Genomic DNA, 12,057 nt, shown 5'->3' with positions numbered 1-12,057 from the left:
ATGAGTTGGTTTTTTTTTTCATGCCAGTATCTTAATAATAATGTTACCAAAGTGTAATACTTTCTTAAATCAACATCAGCTCAGCAGGATTGAATGCAGCCCTGTTAGGGGTTTCACACCATTTTTAATGCCTGAAAACTGTACCATCATTCTTTAGATGCTCTCTGAAAGACCAAGGTAATGATAGAAAATACAGTGTGGAAAAAGAAGAAAGCAGTACTTCTAACATGGTGGTGTATATCATACAACTTCCAGTCTCCTGGAAACTAAAGCAATATACCTACAATGAGGTCCCTATTTTGGGTCTGTTTTTATGAAAATGTTGTGAATATACATATGTGGTATTTTGGAATTCTTGAATATGGTGTGGAAATATTAATGTACATTATTTGAAGTTTTCTAAATTAACTTGAAAAATAATTACTGAATATGCATATGCAATAGATTTAATAGCAAAAGTAAAAACAAATATCCAAGTGGGTGTTAGCTTAGAGTTAATTTGATTTAATATCCATAAAGTGAGAGGAAATAAGTAATCTTGCCAGTAATAAACTTTGGGTGGCAATAACTTTCAGTACAGAAGTTAAGTATTTTCCATTTCTTCAAAGCTCACTTTAGAGTCCCTTTTTAGATGTTATTTTTCTTTCCTGCATGTCATCCATTAAAGATTAGCTGTGGAAGGTTGGAGCATGGAGAGATTATGAATGACAGAACAACTCCTGCAGAATAATAATCAGTTTTTGGTATTTAATGCTGTTTGACTTTTGCAGACACATTTCTTATTAACCTTTGGTACAAACAGAAATCCAGGTTCCTGATATCTCATGGAGAAGATGAATTCAAGATCCTCTTCCAATTAAACTGAAATAAGGCCAATATTGGGCTTTAGCCAAAAGAACTCAGTAGTTCCCAACTCTCATGTTTATAAACCTAAATATGAAAGATATTTTACAGTTTAAGAACATAATGCATATACTTCCCTAAACCAGTTTTCTGTGCATAATTTATTTATATATTTCGTCCATATAACTCTTAGGGGGTTTGTCCTATTAAATGCTTCATTATGAATACTATTTCCTGAATATCTTTCCAAAATATTTCCTGATAAATAACACAATTTTGAAAATAGCTGCAGGATTTGAATCTTCTGTATGGGAAGGTAGACAATCCATCTAAAGAACAGAAAATAACCCCAAGGTGGAGGCATTGTGACTGAGAAATTCTTGGTTTAATTTTTAACAGCTTAATTTGAAACAATGTGATTTTACCTTCAGATTGTCAGAATTGTTGATTGTCAAAAAGTTGCATACAGCTCTTTGAAGTACAATATATGATGAGTTGGCATAGATTAAAATGTCAATTAATAAGCTATTTATCGGTGGAGTTTGTATGTAAGAAGCAAGCCAGATTCTTCTGCATTTTTTATGAGTAGTCTGTCCTTTCTTCCACACAAGTGCTAGATGAGCATAAAGAATTGGGTTTTATTCAGGAATAAAAAGGTCTGCCAGTGATCGACTTCTTGGGACATTACAAAACTTTCCTTTAACATGACAAATTATAACTTGCAAGCCTTAATGCAATGTTTATATTTTCCCCCTAAAAGTAAATATTCAGGTGTCAGCAATTATCCATTGAAGAAAAAAATATAACAGCATTATGGTTTGAATTTTGAAGTCAGCTGTGTTTAGTGTGTTAGAGGCAGAGGCTTAAGTATTGTACAGGGATTGGCTTTCACAAGAACTGCCTTGGGGTCTGTGTATAATACTCTCTCCTATTCTTTTCTACTTTATTTTTTTTAATTGAATTGTGATCTGAGTACATAAAGAAAACCCTATGCAGAGCTGCCACTAAGCAACTTTAGCCTTTTATTAAGAACTCTCTTTTTATAGCACTGGAAATGTAGGAGCAGATGAATGCTGTGCACTAAATACATACAACCAACACAAAGCAATAAAGAAGTCAGTGTGTTCTATCAGTGTTTGTTCAGATTGCTTTATCTGTAAAGTCACATTTAGGTGTAAATTACTTTTAGTCTATAACTCCTGGTACAGACTGGTGAAAACTCTTAAGTATTTTTTCCTATGATCTTCTTATCACTATTTTACTTTTATTTTTTCAGTTGTACGTCATAACTGAAAGTAAATGAATGGCAGCTTTCAAAAAAGAGCTGGGAACTTAAGTTGTCTGTTTCGTAATAGAACATGTCAGCACTATTTTTAAGTTGACAGTGAGCCCTGGAGCTCCTGATAGTTTGCCATTAACCCGAATAAGAACTCTGCAAGTGCTTTAGAATTTGAACATTTCTAGGGATTATCTGCATTTTGTAACATGTATAAGCAGAGACCAATTAATGACACATTTTAAAGGCTTTCATGGCAACGCAGGGTTTTTTTCTTAATTTGGCTATGATAAGAGTGACTTATTTAGGAGTTGTGAGCACAGTCATTAAATTTAGTAGAAGGAAATCTCAAAGGATTTTGATTTTTAATTTGAGTGAGTGACAAACACATTTGTATTTCTGTAAGGAGAACAAGCATATATCCATAGGGTTAAATAAAATTTAATATAACTGTAAAAATTACTTATATTGAAAATCAGTTGTGGTAGTATTATAGTATTTACTGTATCTTCTGAAATACGGTAGGGCTGTGGATAGTGATCTCATATCACTATGAGAAGATTTGGCCTGTATTCTAATTTTACTTTTTTTTAATGAGTAATGTGAAGTGATTTTAGCTGCCATAAATGTTTTTAGTCCCAACATTTTCGTCTTTTCCTTCTCTTACTCAGTTTATTTACACGGATGACCTCTAGGAAATAAGCAAACAGACTTTTATCCTGGAGTCATGCTTTCCTTGCTTCCCTCAAAGTTCCATGTTTGGAAAATCATGAAACACTGTTTAAACTAGAATGATTTCCAGCACACCTTCTCAGTACTGCTGTTTTAAAGGTGGTTTAAAAAGTATAGGAGATAAGTTTGCCAAAAGAATCAGGTTCAACTAAGAAAATATGTACACTGCTTTGACTCAGTAAACTCATACTTGGTATGGTTCATCTTCTTCATATTTACTTTTGCCCATATTAGAAAACAATTAGCTTACTAAACAAATTTGAGTATTTGGGATAAAAAAATCTACTTTGAGTCTCTCTCATTTGACTAAGAATTACATGATATTTGATAAGCTTGTTTAAAAATGGACATATCCAAATATTATTGTAAACACCCATTGATTTGTTTTACCTGCAATATAAGTATTTTACTTAGTTGGCTTACATAGTAGCTAATAATATTTGTTAATGTAATTTAACTGCTGTGAACCTTTACTGAACAAATATTGAAATTTATACAAGTCAAAGAAAGAGAATCTCTAATGACTTTTGTAAAAGCTTCCATTTAATAGTTAAGGAGAAAAGTTTATATGACATACCAGATGCAATTAACAGTAGATTTTACATTTAATAAAAAGAAAGAAGCATATGTATTTGCTTTATTCATTCCATCATAATTTGCATTAGAGCTGTGGGTGTTTAATGAGCAAATTCCAGCTAAAATGCTATATTGATTTTCTAAGTGAACTTTGTAATAGCTATCTACCTTACAAAAGCTCTCTGTTTACAATTGTTTTCTTTACTAAAAACTAAAAATGTTTTAGAATTGATGAGTTTAGCATAATGATTCTTTTAAAATAAAGAGCTCTTTTAGAGTATGCAGGGGTTTTAGTTACAAGGAGAAAGATGTTATTCAATTATTAAAAAAAATAAAGTTTATACAACTAAACAGTAGTGTTGTACTTTTATATACTACAATATTTGCGAGCATGGGAAAATAATCCTTTTTTCTTAATGCAGTTCTCTGGGATTTAAATATTTTAACTCTTGAATGCCATTATATATATATGAATTAGTAAATTACACAATTCATATATATATAATGGCATTCAAGAGTTAAATTATTTAATAGCTTAATACCAGCCTACTCAGACTTAATTTCTGTGTGTCATTTTCTTACTTGAAATGTGAATTCTGTACAAATTTGTGTTTCTTCTTGGTCAGGCTTCAGGACAGAAAGGGTGGTTGGTATGCTGCCAGAAGGTCTCCAAGGAAAATTTTGTAATGTCAACCAGAGCAGTTGGTGGAAAAGTAGCTGGGTCTGTTTTTTCTTTGGATCAGGCACCACTTCAGTGTGGCAGTATGGAGTTAGTATTTTGCTGGATATGTCATATCTTAAATGGAATTTAGAAGCATGACTTGGTGTTACTCTCGATCAGTTTCACCTCACATTTTTAAGAAGCATAGGGATGATAATCTGGATAATTTTTACTCTTTCTAATATGAAGGAATTTCATGCCACTCTTTCACACTCCTTCATAGACTCTAACTGGACAGCTCATACATCACTCATTTTCCTAGATCTGGCGCAAAATGTTTTGCTTTGCTGCTGCATTGAGACCTAAATGTATATGTATTTCACTTATTTCAAGCATGCTGTGGTCCTTACAGTCCTGAACTTCTGCTTGTGAGTCATCTATAGCTCAGTGTGAGTGGAGAATGTTCAGACTACCTGCAATCACGTGATTGCCATAATATTCCCTACAGTAGGAAAAAAGGAATTCATGAAATGTTAAGTAGTAGTCAGAAATGTATAGCCATTGGGTAACAAAAACATCAAACCTAAATTCAGCTTTGGATGATGAAGAGATCAGGTGACTTAGTCTTCTGTAGACCATTAAAATTATCTAGATGAGGTCTTTAAGTATTTTTAAAAGAAGTAATTTCTTTTGGAAGTGTCAGTATTGCTATGTTGTATTAAAATGCCATATCTAAGTATCTTTTTCTTTTTAAACTTAGACTACTATGCAAGCATCTTACATGGTTTTCTACATTTTCCCTATTTTAGTATTAAACAATTGACTTGCAATAATACTTTTAAGAAACAGAACCAAAAGCCAGACTCTTGTAATTGATATAGAATGATTATAAATATTTTTTAATGCAGTTTGTGGATCTGGTCAGTGGGATATTTACACCAATGCTTTGCTTTAGTGGAAGGATAAGAAAACAACAAGAAAGAGTTGCTCAACTAAAGTTGCTTTTCATAGCTGATAGTTAAAAGACTGTTTTGTGTGGGGGAAGGGTTCACTGTTCAAAGGCAATTAGTATCTGAGCTGCTGTCAGGGGTGGTAAGATTTCAGATAAGCAAGATGCTTAAATAACTTGAAAAATATCTTTTTCTGAATGCTTTCATACTGTTACATGTGCATTACTTTGGTTTAATGACAAAGAAGCAAAAATCTGCTTTTTAAAAGCCTTCATAGTCATTATTACCATTGGCCATATTTATGCAGAGAGGGACTTAGATATGCCAAAAGATAGTTGCTCTACGTGCACAAGTACATTCAAGATCCATTGCAGGAGTCAACAAATTGTGGGGTTTCATCTGAGGTGAGGATGTTCTAAGGTCTGACAGAAGTGGTGCACTTGAACAGGCCAAAAAGAAGTTAGCTAAACTGGAAGATAATTAACCTCAGAATAGTAATAGGTGCCAAATCCTCAGTTATTTTAGACAACTTTCAATTCATTGCAACAGTTGTTTTCAAGGTGAAAATTGCATAGTGTTTCCACTTGCAGCTTTATGGAAAGGGTTCTCTGCGAAGTGTCTCTGTTATGATGCTAGATAAACTGATATAATCTACTGGAGAAACCATAGCAAAAAATATATTTAGGTACATATAGGTAATAATTACCATACAGAATCAAACTGCTTGTGTATTCCAGATCCAGTCAGGACACAGCAGTTGCACTGCAGTTTACCCAGGCAGTCACTGCTCTGGCACTAGTCTCCCTGCCATCACACATCTCAGCAATTGAAGTGGAAGTCTGGTGAGCTGAAATGTACAGCCACGGTTACCTCTTACGTTTTTTTCTTGTCTTTGCTGAGCCATCTACCTTTGCAGATATCAGATACCTTCTCTGCAAGTGCTACAAACATATTGCTGGATACCAGCCAGTGCAAATGCAGTGTTACGGCTGCCTTACTCCTGTCTTAGTTTTTCCTTCCACATCAAGCAAAGTTTTCTTGTTGCAAACAGGTGAAATAGATCTTCAAGGGAAAAAAGACACTATTCTGGATTAAGGAGAATGTAATCAGTATTTGTTAATTTTTGCATACATTTCAACATCTGTGCTTCTGATGCTGAATTTCTTTGATGTTGTTGGGACACAACTTCTTACAGCTCTGACCTTATGACTAGACTTGTAACTCCTCTGGAGACTTTTTCTGAGGGGAGGGACTGCACTTTCACAAGTGTGGTAGGCACATTCTTCTCTCTGGATTTTTTCGTAGAGCAGCACAGAGGGAAGAAAGAGAAAACAATTTCTGTTTCTGCTCCTTGTTTTTTTCATATGGAATGTGTTTGGAGAATTGTTTACCTGGGGTGATTGCTTGATTAGATTCTGGTGAGAATTGTTTGAGCTTGATGGCCAATCAAATCCACCTGTGTCTGGACTCTCGCGAGAGGGTCACGAGTTGTAAGTTAGATATAGTAGTTAAAAAAGTAAGTATGGAATTTTAGTATCTCCTTTAAATAGTATATTAATGTATTATAGTATAGTTATAATAAAGAAATCATTCAACCTTCTGAACTGGAGTCAGACCATCATTTCTTCCCAGCGAGTTCACCTACATTTACAATACACAAGTAACATTTAGCCTTTCCCTGTCTGATTTTGTGTAATGTGCTGTTAACCTGCAACCTTTTGCTAGGCCTGCAAAAAATGCTTCCTTACTCCTCAGTGACAGTCTTCTCCCCAGCTTGAGGACAAGAAGATTCCTTTTTTCTTGGCACTGATAAAATGTATTTTGTGCCAGCAATATAGCTGCTACAAGAATGTGCTGCTGTGTTTCCATTGTTTCATTCTGTGAAGAACAATATAATGTTTCATTATATGTTATTAAAGTTTTTTGTGTAATAATGTACAGAGGTGAAGTAAAAGTAAAATAACAAATAAAGGCAAAAAAGTTAATGTCAATTTAGGTAAGAATGGAGGGACAAAAGCTCTAGGCTTTTAGTGAAAGGGAGGAGGTAAAGAGGGAAGAAGCCTTTCTTTGAGATCGTAATGACTTAAGCAGTAGTTGAGAGAGGAGCAGATAGTTCTGAAGGGAATAAGGAAGCCCAGCAGCAATACCTTAATGGAAAAGGTTATTGAGAAATAAATATAAAAATTTGAAAAACACTATAGTACGGTGTTAGGAGACTATGGCTATGCCCCCATTTGACAGACTAGAAGGGACAAGGAGGATGGAGAATTCAGGAACCTTCAGATCTCAACTGAGTTTTTTGAGGTTCCAGTGAGAGAGAGTATAGTCTTGGAGTGACAGCAGTCTTACAGCATCCTGAAAGTCCCTAGACATTTTGAATGCATAGTTTTATGATGACTGTGAGGAGAGATTTGCAGTATTGCAGAGGGAAATGATGAAAGTATGAATAAAGATTTTAGTGGAGGCAGGGTCGAGGTAAGGATTCTGGCAGTGTGCCAGAAATGGTGTTAGACATATTGACAGGGGAGAGACAGGGAGAAAATGTAAGCTCAGGATGAGGAATGACTTGAAGGTGTTAGTTTGCTCCTAAGGATAGACAGTAAATCTTAGTTTATTGGTACCTAATGCTCCAAGGTCCATGTATGCTGTAACAGATAATATAACAGTATATTACACAATAAAGTAAAGGCTTGGCAGAGAAGAAGAGATGCCAGCTGTGCCACTCTTGTGATACCAGAGACAGACTATAAAAATATTAGAATTTTTAATATCACTGTGCCATCCTGATAGGAAGCAGCCTAATGGTAGTAGTTTTAATGTATTATTACTTTTAACTCTGTGTCCTAGAAGAAACTTGCTAGTGTCTTATATGATTCTGAGCTTTAAGAATTACTTTTCCATTAAGCAAGTATTCAGAATGCTCAGCAAATCACTTTCTTTCCCTGTTAAATTTTATAGGGGTGACTTGAAAACACATAGCTTTATTTAATACCTTAAAGTATTTACTGTAACAATTAACAACAATTTAGTGTTGTGTCTAAGAGGCAATATAGACCTTATGCAGAATAATCCAAGGTCATTGGAGAAGTGTTGATTTTAAGAGGGGGTGGCAAAGGCCAACGTAAGTGCATCTAATAGTGCTTTTCCCTGTCAAGCTTGTTTGTTGAACACACTTTTGCAGCTCTGGTGGAAGAAGTTTATTCTGCTCAACGGGAACGTGATGAGGCTGTCATGGCAAGGCTTAGGTTAGCCAATGAAGAGAGAGATGAAGCATTTCTGCGAGTCCAGCGTTTAGAAGAGTCTCTCAAAGAGTAAGTATACATTTCCTGCACCATGTAAAAAGGCTGTTGTGTCAGTCTGTGACAGTCATAAGCTGCTCAGCAGTGGTTATAGGAAAACTTAGCACATTATTATCCATGCAATAAAATAGACTAGGGCTCATCTTACTGTGTTATTGGTTAATTTGTTAGCTGTTTTATAAAACAGTATTTTTCTCTGGAGACTGAGAGAAGGTGAATAATTTTGATCACAAAAATTAAAAATATAATCAAAATCTTCAGTATTGATTTATTGAGGGAGAAATAAGATGAATGTGACATTTTATAGGGATCTTTTGACACAGAGTACCGGAATGTCAGTCAAAAGTTGCAACATATAGGAAATCAATCAAGCCTTTAAGCCCACTAGACATTTCCTTCAGCAAAATTTCTACTAATTATATGGGTGACACAGTAAAAATATATGGTTTTTTTCCCCTATCTTTAGTGTAGGAGCAGTTTGTAAGGTAATAACAGTACAATTAATAGTTCATAGATTTTTATGCATGACATCTTAACACAACAGAAATAGGCAATCTCATGTTAAACAGAACGAAGTCAGGAGAAAATTATCAAGAGTGGTTTCTTTCTCCCTTGAGATACAGGCAGCTTTGAAGTTACAGTTTGCTTCTCCATGCAATCCTTGTCCATCTGATTTGTGATGATCTTGGTGATCATCTTTGTTAGTCCCCAAAAGGTAGTCCCACAAAGACTAGAGTGGCTGAGAAATTTCTCTTACTTTTCTATGAGGAGAAATACAAAGAAACAAGCTTTTCATGGCAGGAGACTGAATAGGTGCAGTTGTTAGTTAACTAAATGACAGGCAATTATGTTTTAATTAATTGATTCTACTAAGAACAGTCCTCTTTCGAGCAGAAAACCAGTCATCTTCTTTTGGGTATTTTTGTAGTTCAGACCAGAGAATATTATATAAATTCATTTCAATAATCTGCACATAGTTTGTAGAATTTGCAAGTTAATAGAGTAATCTTGTATGTTCCAAGACTAAAGAAAGTTTTGTATGGCTTCCAACATCACATGATCTTGTATATAAATAGTTAACATAAACTCAAGATATTTGATCTTAAAGCACTCAAGTAATGCAGAAAATTAATTATTCTGGTCAACAGACTTGGTCAATGACTTGGGTTTCTGGCATATTACTGCTTTTTCTGCAGTGGAATCCATAGACACATGGGTGGCAGTTCTTGACAGCCATGAATCCCTCAGAACACCTTCACTTGTTTTCCCTTCAAGCTCTTCTGTCTGCTTCACTCATGTGCTTGAAAACTGACTTAGTTCTAAGCAAAAGTATGAGAAAAGAGAAGAAACTCATATTCTCCTTCCCCAAAAGCATGTCATTGCAGAAGGTGCTGGAAACACTGGTAATGCCAAAGTAGTACTTGTTCCCAGGAGAGCCAGTAACTCCTTTGACTGACAGTTTGAAGCCAAGCTATTACATTTTATTGCTATCATTTAGAGAACAGCAATTGTAGCTGTCATCCACTTGGGTGTTCTTTCCCATGCTTTGTAGAGAGGTCTGATACCCTGATGCCGTTCACAGTCTCAGAACTGGTTTAGGAGATTTCCCTATGGAGAACATCAGCTTTCTTTTCTAACTACCAACCTTGATAGTTCCTTCCTTCCTTATGGTGGTTATTCAAAAGTTCAAGTTCCCTGTCTCAGATTTGGAGAACATAGAGTTTTGGGGTTTTTATAATGAACTTTGGCTACTTGTGCCACACTTATCAAGTTTTAGAGCACAGGTCCCTCTTTCCATCTGCTTTGGACTTACTCCAATCAGAGAACTTGACAAGAGTGCAATATTGAACAGCCTGCAACCTGTATCAAATGCTTTTATGCTTTCTTTAAATTAGCAACTGATGCAGTTTATTGTCATTATTTAACTGTAACAACCAAAATTCTTTCTGCCCTGTTGACCCTAGGGGTAAGGTTATCAGAATGTGTTTAGAACTGGGGGAGGAGGAATCCTTGGTTACTGCTATTTAAAATCATGAGGTTTTTATTAATTGTCTATGCACAGCACAGGGACACTTAACAGGGCAAATACACAGCTGTGGATGCTACTTTTTAAAAAATATTGTCACCTAAGGAGGTGTTTGTATACCTACAGATAGATCCCTTGTAGCAGTAATATGCTGAAAGTATGCTTATGGCAGAAGATCATGTTCTTTTTTCTACTCCCATTTCTCCCTAAGGTATCTTGCTTACCCAGCCTATTGGTTGGCTGGGTGATTTTGTTGACCCCACACTTTTAGCAGTGTAGAAGTCCTCTGGAGAAGCTGGGTCAGTCCTGCCAATTTACTTTGACAAATACTGTTCTTTTCCTTGTGAATACAAACTAGCTGGAGATCCATTTTTAAGTCCCACATGAAGTGGTACTTAGAACAATGTAAAAACCTAAAGCAGGATCTTAAACAGGATCTTAAAGCAGGACCTAAACCAAGGATCCAGCTCTGAGAATTTATTATAATAATATAATAATTAATACTGTTATGTTTGTTATTTTATTATTTGTGTTACTTTAGGAATACAAGTCAAACCCAGCAAAGGTTAGCTTTTGCTATATTTTGTTTAGTTCTGGTGCTGACCGAATATGTTGTAGTTACTGCTTGTGAATGCCATATAAATACAACAGCTGTTATACACCGATAGTATATTCTGAAATATTTCTTTTTAATTAAAAAACTCCTACACTGGTTGATTTATTATGCCTTATGTACTGTTATCTGCAAAAACTAATGGGAAATGTGGTAGTGTGCTGTCAAGTGTTCTATAACATGTTTTAGCTAAAATCATGGCTTTGGAGCAGTACCTGTCACAGCACTGCTGAAGTGTTGCTGTGTAGAAGATGTTTAATAGTACTATATCTGTCTTAAAATATCATAGGCTACTTTTAGTAGAAGTCACCATTAAGTAAGTAGCAGTGGAGTGATGAGGTAACTTTAATATGCTCATTTTTGCAGAAGAGAGATCTCTGTCCATTTAACTAACCTTAGGTAAAATAAAATGTGTACTATCCCATTTATTAGATTTTTGTGCTATCACTTACTACTTTTACACAGCCAGTATTCAATGCTGTATAACTAAATTCCTCATATCATCTTTGTATTTGACAGGTCAATATATGTTCTGTTGAAATAGAAAGGGAGGAAAGTGCAGGCAGGTTTGTTCCAGAATTAAATAAGGGCCTTGCAGAGAATTGGCTTAGCTTCCTATTTTATGCAAGATATAAAATCAAAATATTTTTAGAGTTACTTCAACTGGTTTGGGATTTTTCCCTCATTTTGGAAGAAAGAGGTGGAAAAAGAATTACTTAAAAATGAAAAAAACTCTATCAACAAAAGTCATGCTCTGTTTCATTTGGGGTGCAGTAAAAACAAAACAAAACAAAACAAAAAAAAAAATCCAGCATGTAAAAGTTGTAAGCCCAGAAATAAATAAAATAAAAGCATCAGTCATTTCTATCACTGGGGAACTTTTTTCATCTAAGCACATATGAACAATTGATCCTTGTAGTCATATATAGCAGTAAACATTAATAACTTAACAGTCTGAAGTCAGTGCTGAAGATATGGAGCATTATTGAAAGATGGAGTCGAGCAGGTGGCACTTTAATATGTTCAGTGTCATGGTTGACTCTAAAGACTAGTAGAATGAAATTACTTGAGGTTCTAAAGA

At 34.9% G+C, this 12,057-nt stretch overlaps 1 protein-coding gene across 1 annotated transcript in view; it reads left to right on the top strand.

The window, feature by feature from the left end:
• MIPOL1 (mirror-image polydactyly 1) overlaps positions 1-12,057 on the top strand; it is a 181,710-nt gene that overhangs the window by 54,327 nt on the left and 115,326 nt on the right. The window contains exon 9 of the mRNA XM_053946718.1: positions 8,220-8,349. Coding sequence (XP_053802693.1) covers positions 8,220-8,349 — 130 coding nt within the window. The remainder of the gene's footprint in view (positions 1-8,219; positions 8,350-12,057) is intronic.

This window comes from Vidua chalybeata, chromosome 6 (genome assembly GCF_026979565.1).
Source record: "Vidua chalybeata isolate OUT-0048 chromosome 6, bVidCha1 merged haplotype, whole genome shotgun sequence".
Lineage (NCBI taxonomy): Eukaryota > Metazoa > Chordata > Aves > Passeriformes > Viduidae > Vidua > Vidua chalybeata.
This window is presented reverse-complemented; position numbering and strand designations above follow the sequence as displayed.